The sequence below is a fragment of the Panthera onca genome, chromosome C2 (genome assembly GCF_046562875.1).
Source record: "Panthera onca isolate mPanOnc1 chromosome C2, mPanOnc1 haplotype 2, whole genome shotgun sequence".
NCBI lineage: Eukaryota > Metazoa > Chordata > Mammalia > Carnivora > Felidae > Panthera > Panthera onca.
Genome location: NC_138347.1, coordinates 67,620,876 through 67,638,969, shown reverse-complemented (window position 1 = coordinate 67,638,969; position 18,094 = coordinate 67,620,876). Strand labels below are relative to the sequence as shown.

General features: G+C 41.0%; 1 protein-coding gene across 4 annotated transcripts in view; it reads right to left on the bottom strand.

Annotated features, from left to right (window-relative positions):
- CD86 (CD86 molecule) overlaps positions 1-18,094 on the bottom strand; it is a 67,999-nt gene that overhangs the window by 22,864 nt on the left and 27,041 nt on the right. For all 4 annotated transcript variants that reach the window (XM_060639812.2, XM_060639814.2, XM_060639813.3 and 1 more), the window contains exon 2: positions 8,351-8,400. In XM_060639812.2, coding sequence (XP_060495795.1) covers positions 8,351-8,400 — 50 coding nt within the window. The remainder of the gene's footprint in view (positions 1-8,350; positions 8,401-18,094) is intronic.

Here is an 18,094-nt window from a genome sequence, read left to right as displayed (position 1 = left end):
TCTACAATGATAGAAATGTTCTATATTTGTGCTGACCAATGTGACAGTCACCAGCCACTATAGCCATTGAGCACTTGATATGTAGCTAGTGTGACTGAGAAAATGAATTTTTAATCTTATTTAATTTTAATTAATTTAGTATTTTTTATTATTATTTTAGAGAGAAAGAGGAGCTCATGTGGAGCAGGGGAGAGGGGTGGAGGGAGAGAGAGAGAATCTCAAGCAGTCTCCTACTACGCAGTGCAGAGCCTGACGTGGGGCTTGATCCCATGACACTGGGATCATGATCTGACCCAAAATCAAGAGTCGGGTGCTTAGCTGACTGAGCCACCCAGGTGTCCCTAATTTTAATTAATTTAAATATAAATAGCCATATATGGCTAGCGGCTATCATATTAGATGATAGTATGTCTTTCCAATCATTCTTTTGCCAATAAACTTGCCCCGCTGTACAGAATTCATCCTAAGAACATTTAATTTTTGATCTACATATCTGTTCTTACAACTAAATAATTAAGCAGTACCAGGGAAATTACTCAATTATTCAGACTGATGACATTACAAATCTGTAGTCTCCCGTCTCACTTAATTTGTTCTCTGGGCTGATTACCCTCCTTACTCTCCCTCATAGCAGTTACTTCAGCAGTTTCCTTCGCTACTGCTTTTAGTTTCTTTTTCTCTTATAGTCAAACTCTCTGAAAGAGTAAGCAGCAACTGCTGCCTCCACCCCCAGGCTCTGTCCCCCACCTCTCTGCCAAAACTTCCCTCACAGAGGTTGCCAGTGATTTCCCACCAATGCCAAATTCAGAGCTCTTTTCAGACCTCATGTTATATGACCACTCTGTTGAATGTCACTGTGTTGACCATATCTCCTTCTGGAAACTCTCATCTTTCCCATTCTCTGACCTCCTGGTCAGTTTTCTATGATCACTCTTTAAATGCTGATTATCTCAAGTGCCTGTTCTTGATCTTCTCCTTACTCTCTACTCTCTATGTTTTTTCTTCTCTACCCCCCTGGATTCTTTTCTTCTCTATTCCCCTGTCAAGTATAAGCTAATAATTCATAGATGCTTTTCTTCAGCCAGTCACTTTTACTAGAGTTCCAGATATCCATATTCAACTACCTGCTGAATACTGCTATTTATATAGCAACAGATACTCTCTTCCTCCCCTGTAAATGTTCTTGTCCTCTACCTCATTGAATGGTTCGTATATACCATATATATATAACATAATACCTATATGTTTTATAAAGTTATAAAAATGTTATATGTTTTATAAAATATTATCTATTAAAATATATGAAGCATCGTATAACGTACAATGGGAAACACATCATTATACATTAAAAAAACCCAGCTCCTTTGAAGTACAAGCCATCAGAATATACCATCCATGACCCCTCATGGCTGCTGTTGCCTGTCTTCTTCCTAAGTGCCCCTTTTTCACTGAAGATCTGAGCATCTGGCTTACTATAGTTATCTTCTCCTGTCTTCTCCTTCACTGCCCCTGTCTAGGTGATTTCAGCCTCATGAACACAGTGTCGGGCCTCCCACTTTCTTGTCCTCTTTCTGTCCAATGGTGTTATTGTTCACGCAACCCCAGCCATCTCCTCCCTGGACCAGACCCCAGACCAAAATTCTACCTCTATATCTCCTAAAAGCTCTCAATATCAAGCACCTCACCTTATTATCACCACCTCCTGTCTTTTTACTTCATTCCTTCTACTACCACCACTCCATCAATTCTTCTGCCTCACTGAGATAGATTTTGAATTGGAACATTACTCACTGAGTTTGCAGATACTCCCCTAGGCCAAGCCTCCATTCCATCTCCACTGGGATAATTGCAATTGCCTCCTAATTGATCTCCCCACTTTCATCCTTGCCCCCACATCTAGTTACTTAAGCCCAAATAATCCTTTAAAAATGTATCTCAGATAATATAATTCTTCTGTTCAGAAGTCTCTGATGACTTCCTACAACACTGAAAATTAAATCCATATCCTTTCACATCACCCTGAGAACTAAATCCAAAATCCATCCCATGGTCTATAAGGTCTCATATAATCTGGCCCTTGGTACCTTTCAAACCTCTTTCCCTCACTTACTCAGCTCTAGCCACACTGGCTCCCTTGCTATTCCTCCAAAGGCAGGCACACTCTATCTCAAGGCCTTTTCTCGTATTGATCCCTCTGCCTAGAAGGCTCTTCCTCTATATAGTCTCATAGTTATTTCTTCACTTCATTAAGCCTCTCATAAAATGCTACCACCTAGGGAGATTTCTCTGACCGTTCTATTGAAGATAGCATCCTTGCCACTCCCTATTCCTTATACTGACTTATTTTTTATCAGAGTAGTTATCATGCCCTGACATGATGTGGTATGTTGGTTATTGTCTGTCTCTTCTGAGGAATCCATCTCCTAGTTTAAAAACCTATGTGTGATTTTTTTTAAGTCCTCATCCTAAAGAATTACAAAGGTTTTACCTAGAAGGCTTCATGGGGAAGAACTGTCCTTCCCAAACCAGACTTAGTGCACAGCCCATGCACAGCAATCTCTGATAGGAACTGTAGTCAAAACTCAAGATCTGTGGCCAGTCATGCTCATTCAAAAATTTACATTAATAGCCCAGACTCCTTCATTCCTAGATTCCTTTGAGTTCTTGAGCAGAGGCCTTCAGAAGCCTTTCCTGAGGTCTCCTAATGTTGGGGAAGAGGAAGAGCCTTGAAGACACTTTTCTTCACGCTGACTCAGTATGTCCAACCCAAGCACTTCCCTTCATCTTTCTTCCCCACCCCAACCTCAGGGTCCAAAACACTGTTGGAGCCTTTTGTTCTGGGCTCCCTCAACAATGAGAAGACCTCCTGGCTGTGCTGATCTACCTGACCCTTGGTTAGCATGCTGTACAGAAAGAGAAAGAAGTAAAAATGTGGAAGAACAGATTGAGTCATGAACAGTTAGTGTGAGAAGTTCTAGAGCTTCTCAAAGAAGAGAGAATGGAGGAATGGTACGTAAACAATAGTTGAAGAGATAAAGATTGTGAATATTCAAGTTGAGAAGAACTTGGGTCCTCCGATTTAAAATACATTCTAAGTATCAAGTAAGATAAATGAAAATAAGTTCACACCTAGAAATGTTGTGTTGAAACTGCTAAACTTAAAGCATAAAATATTTTTTCAAACTTATACACTCATTCTTTAAAAACTGAAGAAAGAAAACCTAAATGACAATTAGATTGAAATGTCCTTAGCAACCAAAGAAAACAGTGAGGTCATAACTTCTAAATGAGTAACACACACACACACACACACACACACACACTAAATTTTAACTCCAATTCAATGGATTAATGCAATTCAAAAATTATGAAAATGAAAATAATTTAGAAACTTTAGAAAGTATGTATGAAACAATATTGAGTAAATGTGAGAGATTCTTATATGTATTGTGATCATAACTGTATGTAACTGTTTTTACTGTCTTATCTGTTGCTTTATAGTAAATACCAGAAAAGTGATTTTTAAATGGGGAAAGGAGTTGAATGCTTTTTAATAGACACATATATAAGAAGAAGGAATTAAAGAAAGTGAAAATGAAACCAAGAATGGGTAAATACTCTTAGAGGGTGTTAAAAGTGTTTTTATACCTTTGAAACTATGGCCCTGGAACTTGGCCCTATGGCCTGACAATATAAGAGGGGTCACTTCTGTTGAATAGATTGGCTCTAGAAGTAAAATGTTGCTTATATAGTAAGGGCTACTAAGTGTTTGTTTTTGTTTCCATAAATTACAACAGTCCCATGGGGGCCAAAATTCAGAGTTACATATTCTGAAAATGGTATTAAGATCTCTCACAAAGTAAAAATAAGCCATAATATCTCAAACTTTTAACTCCTTTCTGAAGGAGTCTGTCTACCATTGAAGCCTCTGTGTTCCCTATTCAAATTGAGCACATGGGTCCTCAGATCAAAAGTGCATTGTAAGTACCAAGCAAGATAAATGAAAATAAATCCACACCTAGAGAAATTCTCTTTTCCCAGTTTTATTCTTGCTTCTAAACAACCCTACACTTATCCTATTCAGTGACCATCTCCCACTAAATTATCATGGCTGACAGCCCATACTCTTTATTTTTCACAGAGTGTGAGCAGGGGAGGGGCAGAGAGAGAGGGAGACACAGAGTCTGAAGCAGGCTCCAGGCTCTGAGGTGTTAGCACAGAGCCCAACACGGGGCTCAAACCCACAAGCTGTGAGATCATGACCTGAGCTGAAGTTGGACACTTAACCAACTGAGCCATCCAGGTGCCCCTTTTTTCACTTTAAAGAGAGAGAGAGTGAGTGGGGGAGAGAGGCAGAAGGAGAGGAGAGAGAGAGAGAGAGGGAGAGAGAGAGAATCCTAAGCAGGACCCACACTCAGCTCAGAGCCCAATATGAGGCTTGATTCCATGACCCTGGGATCATGACCTGAGCTGAAATCAAGAGTCGGAAGACCAATGAACTGAGCCACCCAGGCGCCCCCCAGCCCATACTCTTTGGAACTTAACTAAACACTCTACTAAAATGATGAATTACTTTTGGGGTAAGATACTACCTACTGGGTTGCATGAATGTATTTCAAAAGACCCTGAAACAGTAGCTTAACATGGAATGACCCCAATAGGAGAACTATTAGGCTTCATGACAATTCTTTGGGAATTTTGCGATTAAGTCTGAAGTATCTGCTCACCTCCAGGTAATGATTTTAGTGACCACTATCAACAGTAGCAGGAAATAGGAGTGAAAGTAACCACATATATAAACATAATCTCCATGCAACCATCCGCTGGGAACCTGCAAAAATCTGGGGAAAACAGTGGACCTTTCCATAAGATGTGGAATAAGGGTTTGACCCAATTTTATGTAAATTTTAAAGTGAAAAAAGACTTTCAGTTATACTCCGGGTACATTCATTGAGCCAGAGGTATTGATCAAAAGAAATGGGAAGCACTACCAGACGATAAGAGAGCCATCAACAAAAGTCAAACAAGAAAGAAATTTCCTTCTGATGTGTGAGCTACTGATTTTCCAAATACCACTCTGGCTCCAGTTTTAAAGAGTTACAGAGGCGCTGGGACAGCAGCAAACAGAACTTGACAGTTAAATGTGTCTCTCCAAGTGGCACCTAGAAATTCCCTTAGCTTTATAAATACAGAGCACAAATTGTAACCTAATTCTGCAAGGCCCTCCTTCCCTTTTCAGTCTTAAACTCTCATCCAGTTTTCATCTGAAGGGCAGAGGTGGCCACTATAATGTCTAATTTCCACAACTAAGGGAAGACACGAAAGATATGGGGGAGAGGAAAAACAAAATTATTTTGCTGCACTGCTTTATCTCTGCCATCAAATAAATCATTCAACCCTGCATTTTTGCTGCAGATTAACTGGGCCAACTGCATCTCCTTTCTTCCCTTGGATCCGTGCCTATGGCCGGGTCAATGCTCACCAACTCAGTAAGCAGAGATGTGTCCTGAGAAGAAAGACAGATAAAATTCAAGTTGATTCTTCCCCTTCTTTAAAAAAGAATGATATCTGTTTTGTTGTTGTTCTTCTTTTTGTTGTTTTTAATAGCATGTGAAGCATTGGCAATGCTACATTCTAATTCTAATCCGGTATCACCATTTTCCTATCCCAATATTGCAATTTTTATTGCCAAATATATAGCTTATACTTTTATTTATTTTTTATTTTTTTTTATACTTTTAATGCCATAAAACTTAAGCAGTTACCATTTGGGGGGTTATTTTTAAGGTTTCAATACTGGTAATTCTCTTTTCTGAGGTTAAGAAGTGTCCAGGCAGTTTCAAAGTTAAAACAAGGGCAAAAGTGACATCTGGACTCAGTTTTGATAGGGTTTCTCAGCTTTATTCTCACTTTCAGTGTGCAGAGTCAGAAAGTTTAGGGGAAAATGGTATCTCAGTTCAGACTTTTCTAAAAATTTGTTTCTAAGCCATTTTTCTTCATTTTTCCCCCACGTCATAAGAGCTGGGCTGGCCACTGTAATGAGAAGGGCGGGGGCCCAAGCATTAGAGACAGCTGAGGTGTTGGCTATAGGAAAGGTGGAGGACGTGCTGGTGGGGATCTGTGACCTTGGCTGAGACATAAGTGACCTTATCCAACAAAGTTGTTTGTATCTTCAAGGAACAAATCCTACCACTTATGAACAGTTCATGAGCAACAGTTAGGAGAGGAAGCATAATGTCAAGGTTAAGTGAATAGATGCTGAATCTACACTGTGGGGTATGAATCTAAGCTCTGCCACTTATACCTATGTTGGTCTTAGACAAATTACTTAACCTCTCTGGGCTCTTTTCTACATCTATAAAATGGTGAATCAAAATAAGACCTAAAGCAGCAAATTATTGTGATGTTCAAATGAGTTATTATTTATAAAATGCTTATAACAGTACCTGGCACAAAGTAAGTGCTACATCTAAGTATTTGTCAAGTAAATAAAATAGGAAGTAGAATGGGAAGGGCTTCCTGCTGGATAATGTTCTCCAGAGACTTGTCTTGGCCCCTTTCTCTCTTACTCTTGCTCACATATACCTTATGCCTCCCCAAGAGCTAAAGTTAGCAGGTTATTGGCCCTGGATCATAGAAGATTCTGTTCTGGCCTAAATCAGTGAAGTGGTCAGTTAGCACATCTATAGACCTCATACTCATGGACTCAACAAGCTCCAAGGTGCTAAGTAGAAAACAGAAATCACAAAAGGCCTGTTCCAGCTAGCATCAATCTGAGGGAGTATCTCTCCCTAGAACCTTGACTCCTCATCACAGACAGCAGGCGTGAGGCCAATGGCCATGGGCCTGGTGTGCAGCCCTCTGGAGGAGGTGAACTCACCAGCATGCTCGTTACTGAGGGGCAGCCTGCCTCCTGCTATGGCCACGCTTGGGCTCAGCTCACCCTCCCTTCCTGCCCCACATCAGAACTGGGATGGTTTCTCTCTTGGTGCTGAGGGTGTGGAAAATGAGCAGCAGGAAGGGGCGGGAGAGGAGAAACTAAAGGCACCCAGTCATAGGGTGTGCAGCAGGAACCTCGATCAATCCCAGTTTATAGATGAAGAAACTGAAACTCAGAGAGGAGCAGCAAACAGGGAAGATCTGAGTTTTGTGAGGCCTGAGTCTTCTAAAACATCTTTGTTGGGGGTGGGGAGGGAGGGGGAGTTCTCTTTAAGAGAAAGAATATAGAATTCAAATACAAAATGCCCATGGCCACTACAGTGGCACCCAACAGAAGGAGAATGTGATGGAGAGGAAAGCTGCAGTGGAAAAAGACAGTGGTCTTAACTATTGTGATTAAAATATCATATTTATGAAAATTTTACCAAAGCATGAGATTCATGATCACACTACTAGGGCCCCTTATGGAGGCTCAGAGGGGACTTTGGAAAGTGTGAGAATCCCTGAAGCTCAGCTTCATTCACTTCATGGTGAATCCACTGATGCAACAAGCTGAAGGTCACTGAGGTAGGTAGCAGGGCTGGGCTTCTTGATATTTCCAGTAAACAGTGGCAACTATGATGTATAGGCATGGGCTGGTAGGGAAGGCAGTGGAAGAGGAAAGGGAAGGTAGGGAACATGGAAACCAGTGGTCCCTAATGGAAGGCTTTCAGAAGCCCATCAGCTATTTTCTTTTTTTTTTTTTTTTTTTTTACTTTTTTTGGGACAGAGAGAGACAGAGCATGAACGGGGGAGGGGCAGAGAGAGAGGGAGACACAGAATCGGAAACAGGCTCCAGGCTCCGAGCCATCAGCCCAGAGCCTGACGCGGGGCTCGAACTCACGGACCGCGAGATCGTGACCTGGCTGAAGTCGGACGCTTAACCGACTGCACCACCCAGGCGCCCCATCAGCTATTTTCTAAAAGCCAGAGAATGCCAGGAATGGGGACAGAGAAGACCAGAAGGAAGTATGTGTGGAGTAAAAGAGTTAAGCCTCAGTGGTGTCAGAGCAGGGGCCTTCCCATAGCTCCCTGGGTGCTGCTGGACAGGCCAGTGTACCTTACTTTGTGTATCCAGTACCATGGGTATAAGATGGCAAAGGAGGAGGATGTGCAGAGGGGTGGAGCTCCATCCCAGGCTACACCTGCCATTGGTTGAGATACCTGTTCTTAATCATGATGCTTCCTTCTTCTCCAGAAAAATGTGTTTTTTTTTTTTGTTGTTGTTGTTGTTGTTGTTTAATGTGGTATTGTGCAGCACTGTATAGAAATTAAGTAAAATCCATCAAGTCTCAGGACTGGGCTCACAATGGTCAACTCATTGGGAGACAGTAGAAGGATTCTAGGACTTTACAAAGTCAAAGGTTCTTACCAGAGAGCAGGAGGGCCATCACAAGGAGAGTGCGACTCAGTCCCATAGTGCTAGAGTTAAAAAAGAAAAGATAAAATTTGATTAGCAAATGACACTGAATATCAAAACATGACATGTGGAGTTTGAGATTCACTTAGGCCCATGGATGTGGCAGAGACCATGCTATGTATTCACCAAAGCTATTTCCTTTTCCTCCTGGCTCCACAGATATGCCCTACATCCCAGCCTCCCCTGCAATTAGGTGGGCCACGTGATTGGGGTTCTAGCCAGGGGAATAGTAGGCAGAAAAGACTGGTGTTGCTTCCAGACCTGCCAACAAAGCTTCCTCTCTCTTTGTTCCCTCTCCTGCCTTCTTAGATGCAAAGAATCCAGAGGAAGAATCCAAGGCCCCAGAGGATGGCAAAGCCTCACTATGAAAGGAACTGGTTTAGTGAACAAATTAATGAAACAGCTCTTTCCACCCTAAAGTGATCAATATTGGACTGTAGCATGAGCAAAACATAAACTTTTATTGTGTTAAGCTAATGAAATTTTGGGGATTATTTATTGGAGTAATTAGCATTACTTATCTTGACCAATACAATGGGTTTGATGGGACAAATAAAGAGTATGTTTAGCAATCAACTTGCCTTTGGTTTCCCTGTGATTCTCGAACTTTAATGTGCATAAAAATCATCTAGCAGATCATGTTAAAGTAGTTATTTGGGCCTTGTCCATAGAGATTCTGAATTACTAGGCAGGTGAAACCCATGTCTAATGAACTCAGAGGTGATGCTGCTGCTGCTGGTCTAAGGACCCCTCTTTGAGAACATGATGGAGCCAAAGAAAACAATAGGCATTGCTTTATACTCTCATCTCTTTCTTCCTCTCCACCCTCCCTCTTTCTTTACTCACCCATTTACCCCAACTTAGACAAAAAAGCTGTTCAGAATGGCTTACAGGGAAGCATAGAATAGGGGAGAATGATCAAAATTAGAAACAGTTGAAAAGCAAAACAAATGCAAGAATGAAAAATGGAGCCTTGTACAAGCCCAATGCTAAATGTTTACCATAGAAATCTGCTCATCCTGCATGGTTCAAGTCATAAGTTTGGCCTATAACTTTTTACCAAAGTGAAAATGAAAACCTAATTGGTGAATTAATCTACAGATCTAATTAAGATACAACAAACCAATGCCCAGGAGAAGATGCACAACTATTTCTTATCCAATAGAAGAAATGTCTTCCTTAGGGGTGTCTGTCGAGGAGCCATCTCTAATCCATTTGGGCTATGCTAGATACCCTTTCTCTCTGCTCCCATAGCACTCAGCATAGAACTTTTGGCTAAAAGTGTCTGTTATGTTTCTTCCCTTCTAGACTATAACCTCTTTTTTTTAGTTAAAAATCTTTGAATAGATTATACCTGCACATGGAACTAAATTTAAAAGTTAAAGGTGATAAATAGTGGAAAGCAAGTCTCTCTCCCAATCTGTCCCCTAGCTATCTAGTTTTCCTCCACAGACATAACTGGAGTGACCACTGCTATCTGTTAAGTTTCTTGCTTAGACTTGCAATTATTTTAGGTAATGCAGAATGAAAACATAGACCCATATTCTTTTTTCATTTCATCTTTAAACACTAGCGGTAGTATTTTATACACAATTTTGCACACTTGCCACTACCTTAGAGGTTGTTCTGTATCAGCATGTACTGGGTATCTTCATTCTAACAGTTGCATATTCTGTCATATTCTATTGAGTGATAATAATTTATTTTACCAGCCTCTATCAATAGATGTATTTTGCTGCAATGAAAAACCTTGGTCATATGCCAAATCACTGTGGGAATAAGCTATCTTCCTAGAAGTAGAATGGCTTGACCAAAGGGTCAAAATTAATTGAAATTTTAATCTTTGAAACATTGAAAAATTGTTTTCCCCTAAGATTATATGTTTATGTCCCCCATGAGCATGCTTCTTTTCACATAGCTTTTGCCAACATAACATGTTTTCTAATTTGTCATCTTTACTAATAGGGAAAGTTAAGATGACACCTCATTGTAATTTTCATTTTTATTATTTTAAAAAATTTTTAATGTTTATTTATTTTTGAGAGAGAGATAGAGTGTGAGTAGGGGAGGGGCACAGAGAGAGGGAGACACAGAATCTGAAGCAGGCTCCAGGCTCCAAGCTGTGAGAATAGAGCCTGATGTGGGGCTCAAACCCACAAACCGAGAGATCATGACCTGAGTCAAAGTGGGACACTTAACCAACTGAGCCACCCAGGTGGCCCCTCATTGTAATTTTTAAAAATTATTTTTTGGGGTGCCTGGGTGGCTCAGTCAGTTAGGTGTCCAACTTCAGTTCAGGTCATGATCTCACTGTGAGTTCGAGCCCTGCAACAAGCTCTGTGTTGATAGCTCAGAGCCTGTAGCCTGCTTCGGACTCTGTGTCTCCCCTCTCTCTACCCTTCCCCCACTCACACTGTCACTCTCTCTCTCTCTCTCAAAATAAATAGACATAATAATTAAAAAACAAATTTTTTTTTAAATTTTTTTTTTCAACGTTTTTTATTTATTTTTGGGACAGAGAGAGACAGAGCATGAACGGGGGAGGGGCAGAGAGAGAGGGAGACACAGAATCAGAAACAGGCTCCAGGCTCCGAGCCATCAGCCCAGAGCCTGACGCGGGGCTCGAACTCACGGACCGCGAGATCGTGACCTGGCTGAAGTCGGACGCTTAACCGACTGCGCCACCCAGGCGCCCCTAAAAAAAAATTTTTAATTATTTTTCATTCTGGTAAAATACACATAACATAAAATTTACCATTTTACCCATTTTTTTTTGACAGAGAGCACACACATGCAAATGGGGGAGGGGCAGAGGGAGAGGGAGAGAGAGAATCTTCAGCAGCCTCCATGCCCAGCATGTTGTGGGGCTCAATCTCATGACTGTGAGATCATGACCTGAGCTGAAATCAAGAGTTGGAGGCTTAAGTGACTGAGCCACCCATGCGCCACCACTCCCCCTGCTCTTTTTTTGAGAAAAAGAGAGAGCGCATCTTACTCATTTTTAAGTGTACAGTGGTTTTAAGTACAATTACATTATTGTGCAACCATCATCACCATCCACCTCCAGAACTCTTTTCATCTTGCAAAACAGAAACTCATTACTTCCTAAGCACTAGCTCTCTATTTTCTCCTCCACCCAGGCCCTGGAAACCACCATTCCACCTTCTGTTTCCATGAATTTAACTACTCCAGGTACCTCATATAAGTGGAATCATACAGTATTTGTCTTTTTGTGACTGGCTTATGCCACTTAGCATAATTTAATCAAGGTTCATCCATGTTGACTGTATCAGAAATTCCTTCATTTTTAAGGCTTAATAATATCCCACTGTGTGTATATGCCACATTTTGCTTATCCATTCATCTGTTGATGGATATTTAAGTTGTTTCCACCTTTTGGCTGTTGTGAAAATGCTACGAACATGGATGTACAAATATCTCTTTGCAGCCCTGCTTTCATATCTTTTGGGTGTATAGTCAGAAGTAGAATTACTGGGTCATATGGTAATTCTATTTTTAATTTTTGAGGAACTGGCATACTGTTTTCCACAGCAGCTGCATACTGTTACATTCCCATCAATAGTGCACAAGAATTGCAATTTCTCCACATGTTTGTCAACATCTGTTATTTTCTTTCCCTATGGTATTCATCCTAATGGATGTGAGGTGGTTCTTATTGTAATTTTATTTTTTTAATTTTTATTAAAAAATTTTTAAGTTTATTTATTTATTTTGAGAGAGACAGAGACAGTAGTGCAAGTGGGGGAGAAGCAGAGAGAGAGGGAGAGAGAGAATCCCAAGCAGACTCCACACTGTTGGCATGGAGTCCAATGCAGGGCTCAAACTCATGAGACCATGGGATCATGACCTGAGCCAAAACCAAGAGTTGGACACTTAACTGACTGAGCCACCCAAGCACCCCTCTCACTGTAATTAAAACAAAATTTTTTTACATTTATTTGTTTTTGAGAGACAGAGAGATACAGAGCACAAGTGGGGCAGGTGCAGAGAGAGGAGACACAGAATCCGAAGCAGACTCCAGGCTCTGAGCTATCAGCACAGAACCTGATGTGGGACTTGAACCCACAAACCGTGAGATCATGACCTGAGCCGAAGTCGGACGCTCAACCAACTGAGCCACCCAGGCGCCCCTCACTGTAATTTTAGAATGAATTTCTTTTATTATGAGTTTGAATATCTTTTCAAATGTATAACAGATAACATTTCTTGTTCCATGTACTGTCCATACATTTCTTTTACATACTTTTGAATCTTTGGGCTTTTTACAAGTTTTTCTTAATTTGTAGGAACTCTTTAATATTTAAAAAATTAGTGTGAATTGGTAACTACTTAGAAAAGTAGAGCTTTATGACACTGAGTTGCAAATATGTTCAGTTGCTGAAGCACACAGTACGTGTTCAGTATGTGCATCTCACACTTGCTCCCAATTAATCTGTCTCTTCCTTCCAATGATTTCAATAGGGCACAGAGCTTGGGCATTATCTGTTGGGCCAGAGCTGACACCACTCAATGGTAGAGCCTAGAGAGTTCTCTGTTTGTTTCCTGTGCACTTCCTCATACTAAATCACCACCAGCATCCTATTTGTCATAGAAACTGAGGACTGGGAATCCTTTGATCTGAACTACGATCTACTATAGGAATCTCCCATTGTTTGCAATCCAAAAACCAGCATGTTTGACCTAGCCAAAGATTTGTTTTTCCTTGAGGTGATGTGTTGAACAGGGACACAAAATCAAATTATATTTCACTATAAATTTAACAAATCGCCTTTAATTCAAATTATTACATGAATCAGTATGGCCCAAGAAATCTTGGACAGATGGTCCCTGTAATTCATATATTGGGGAGAAACACTGCATATGACAAGGAAATCAATACCATTTTAACTTCTCTATTTGGAAATTCTCTCTTCCCCTGAGCGAAAACTGCCTCTCCTTAACTTCCTCTCATTGATACTGGTGTCACTCTCTGGAGCTATGCAGAGAAACCTTAATACACTTCTGCGAAAGCCCTTTAAGAATTTGGGGGCAGAGATTGCATCCCTCCTCAAAATCCTGGCCCAGCAGTGACAGTCTTTTTAGTAAACTTTACTAACATTAATTTGAAGATTGCACACTGTCCTGGACAATACTTTGGACATTCCGTTTTTCAGAGACCCTCGTAAAATATGGTGCTAAAATACTTGAGATTGACATGATCCTCTATACCCCATGTGAAGAATTTCTCTCAACTCTAGACATGGCGTATGTGTGAGGATGCAGGCTTGGGTTGGGAAGCCAGTTTCTTCAATGTTTTCAGCTCTGAAGAAGAGCAGAAATGTCACTGTTCCCTCAGGAATAAACTCTCAACCACAACCACAAGTCATTGCTTTCTCCAGAGGGCCTGAGAAGTAGATACTCTTGCTTTTGAAGGGAGCGAGCAAAAAGGGGAATGGGAGAGGAAAGAACCTAAGAATTTACGGGGGGGGATTCTCTGAGAAGAGATTTCTGTCAGTGGTGAGCAGAATAAGGTCTGTAGGTAGGTGAACTGACCAAAAATCTAATAGTAGGTTTTTGCCTCCATGTAGCTGGAGGCCCATTGTAGAAACCAAAGCAGAACACCTACCCTAGCACCCCACTTTCCCTTACTGTATATGCCTGGCTCATCATAGACCATGAGTGAGAGTCAGCTGAATGACTATTTACACTTTTATTCCTCACAGCCAAGTGGGATTATCTGCCCCCAAGTTACAGATGAAGAAACGGAGCTGCTGAGAGGTTAAGGAACTTGCCCTAGCCACTCGGTAGTAAATGACAGAGTTGAGGTTTAAACCCACACAGTATCATTGTGTTCTTTTTAACACTGATAGAGTTCCTTTAAAAGTTCCAACCAGTTTCAGCTGTGCTGTGGGAGCAAGGAGAAAGGATTGTGATTCTACCCACTCTTAAGGTAGCAGGGGAGCAGCACATCCCAAAGGCCAAGTGTGAAGGTGGCTCCTGGGATCGGAGTGTACATTACGGGAGAGGCAGGTGCTGTGATGGGGGTGGGAGGAGCCAAAAGGCCCTTCCTATCAGAAGAGTTTCTGTCCGAGCTTCTATTCATTCCACAAATATTACTTGAACACCCTTTCCGTGCCAGGCAGAGAATGATCCTCTCCACTCCAGCCCTGAACAGGTTATCAGCGTTCTAGTGTGGACTTAGCTGCAGGCACAGGTTACTGTGTTTCAGCAAGTCTCACCTAGAAGAACTCTGGGGGAAATTCAGGTATTTGGGCAGAAAGAGGAGGGGATAAAGAAGGTATCTTTGGTGTCTCAGATCTGAAGGAGCATGTGGGATCTATTTCAGGCAAGAGGCTGTATGAAGGGAGGTGGGGTGATGGTGGTTAGCTAGAGGGTGGGACTGGGGAGTGCAGATATGATGTCACAGGAAGTGAGAGAAGAATTCAAGGTACAAGCTGGTGTCAACAAAGAAAACTGTTTTCTGTTTCACAACTTTATCTAGAGTATTAGCCATGATCAGGGTATCAGGAAAAATGCTAAGTTTGCTGGTGTCTAAGGAAAATTGTTTGATCATTGAGACCTTCTCTCATGTAAACATTTATTGAATTTACTCAGTGACAGCCTTGTTCTACAGGTTGTGGGGGATGTAAAGATGTGTGGGCCTTGGTCCCTCACTCAGTACTAAAAAAAATGATAGGGTGTACATATATAACTACAATTTAAGTTCTAGGATCAGTGTGGAAGGTGGCAATGCTTATCTCCTCCTGGCACATACAAGAGTCCTTGTTCTAAGCAAAGCAGGAGATGATGCTGCAGCCTCCATGGAGGGAAGATTAGGTCGGACTCAGTCCAGTACTCTGGGCCTGGTCCTTTGCCTTCTGTCAGTTCATCCTATGACTGGACAAGTCAAGCTTGCTGTACTGGCATTGTGAGTGAAGTCCAGGAGGATCACAAGCTGCCTGGGGCCTTGGTTTGCCTCTGGTTTGACATGCTGCATGAATTACGTCTCAGAGCACCAGAATCTGAAGGTATAATTTTAGAGCAGCTATTATCACCTTTGAGCCACTGGGAGGAATAGGGTAGGCTTATTTCCTTTTTTATAAAGTTTCTGAACTACAAATTCCTAAGATTTCTGGGAATGGAATGTGTCTGAATTTTAACAGGGCCTCTGACAGGGTGTCTTGTGATATGCTTGAGAGCAATATGGAGAAATGTGGGATCAATATTATTAGTACAGTTAATGGCTGCAAAGCTGTGCCCTAATATCATTCATTCATTCAACAAATATTTATTAAACCAGGCATTGTGCTAGCTGCTTAGAATATAATAATGAACAAAACCAGGAACCTCTTCACATGGTTGGTTATAGTTTAGTGGAGGAGCAAAAGAATCACACAGATAGATGTAAAATTGTTAACAATGACAAGTGCCACATAGAGTTTCACGGTAATTTGAATGCCTATAATAGGACTAGTCTTAACTGAGATTTGAAGAATGATGTGATAGATTAAAGATGGACACATATTCCTTGTTACTCCTCCCATGAAGAGGTGAAGTCTAATCTCTCCTTAAATCTGGGCTGGCCTTAGAGACTTCTCTAATAGAATACAGCAGAAAGGATGTTTCATAAAAAGCCTTGAAGCTTCTGTTTTTCTTGGAAGACTCCATCATGGAAGATGTCCTACTACCCTAAGACCACCATGCCAAAGAGTCCATGCATTGATGTTTGGGTCAACAGTCCCAGCCGAATCCTGCCTTCCAGCCATCTCTGCCAAGCCACAAGACATATGAATAAAATCTTGGATTCTCTAGGGGTGCCTGGGTGGCTCAGTCAGTTAAGCGTCCAACTCTCGATTTTGACTCAGGTCATGATCTCACAGTTCATGAGATTGAGTCCCACATTGGGCTCTTTTCTGACAGTGTGGAACCTGCTTGGGATTCTCTCTCTCACTCTCTCTGCCCTTCCCCTGCTCATGCTTTCTCTCTCCCTCTCAAGATAAATAAATAAACTTAAAAAACTCTTGGAAGCTCTAGATCAGAGGTTAGCAAACATAGCCTGCAGACCTAATCTGGCCACCATCTATTTTTATAAATAAAGTTTTGTTGGAATGCAGCTATACCCATTTGTTTAATTATTGTCTATGGCTGTTTTTTCATTACAGTGGTAGAGATGAGTAGTGGACTGTCAGGCCTGCAAAGCTGAAAATATTTTCTATCTGGCCTTTTGTAGAAAAAAATGGTGACCCTTGCTCTAGATTAGCACCATCCACTAGAAATTTAATGCAACCACATACGTAATTTGAAAATTTCCAATAGCCATATTAAAAAATTAAAAAGATATAGGTAAAAATTAATTTTAATGATATGTTTTCTTTAATTCAGTATATCTAAAATATTATAATCTCAACATATAATCAATATAAAATTATTAATGGATATTTTACATTCTTTTTTCTGTACAAAATCTTGTAGGTGTTTTACACTTACAGAACTTAGATGAACTACATTTCAAGTGATCAGTAGCCACATGTGGCTAGTGCCTACTGAATTGGACAGGGAAGTTCTATACTAGCCCATTCACTAACTTAGTACCAACCACCAAGTGACTTCAGTTGATGCCATGAGGAACAGAAAAATCACTCAAAACCCTGCCCAAATTTCTGGCCCACAACATTGTAAGACAGAGTAAAATATTCATTGTTTTAAGCTGCTGAGTTTAGGGGCAGTTTTTTAGGTAAACATAACAGATTGAAAAGTGCCAGATAGGTGAAGGGGGTAGCTTGGAAGGATTCTAGGCAAAAGGAACAGCAGGTGCAAAGGCACCACGGCAAGAAGGACATGAGGGAAGGTTGATGTGGCTTAAATGACTAGAGGGGTGGGAGACAAACCTGGAGAGGTCAGTGGAGGCCAGACCATGCTTATCTTAAGGGTCAGCAAAGGATTTTGGTGTTTATTCTGAGTGCAGTGTGAATCACTGAAGAAATTAAAGTGGAAGAGTGACATAATCAGGTTTGTAGTTTGAAAAGATGACTTTGGCTACTGTGTAGAAAGTGGATAGTAGGGAAGTCAGAAGATGCCAGAAGACCAATCCGTTGACTATTGCAGTCATTTAAATGAAGAAGATGGTTGTTTGGTCTAGGGTGGTAGTAGCAGAAGTAGCAGTGGATAGGTTCAAGTGATATTTAGGATTATAATTGACAGGATGTGGTGATGGATTAAGTATGGGAGATGAGAATAAGGTATTAATTGATTGGTTTATTTATTCGTTCATTCAAATGAGTGTCAGGAATCACTCTTATTTAATAGACTAATACAGTGGATGCTACAGAGTTTTTTTACTTTTCACTTGCACAAATAATGGGAAGTTCATTTCTTTAAGTAGAGTAGGATAGCTTAATGCAGTCTGGTATGTCAGATGAGTTTATATTTGATGTGATAGAAAATTGAGAGTTTGGGACTGATGGTCTGGAAGCAGAAAAATTATGTAATGAAAGTTTAAAGAAAATGAGCCTGTCAGTGGTCTGAGGAAGGGGTGAGGGCTGGTATCAAGAAAGCCAATATTAACTCTCAAAGACCTCAGATGAAGAGGCTGAACCAGCATACGGACGAGAAAGAGAAGAGCATGAGCGACACCTTGATGAAAACGTGAACACTTCCTGGTGTCTGGTGGGCATAGATGATGGGCTATAGATGTGT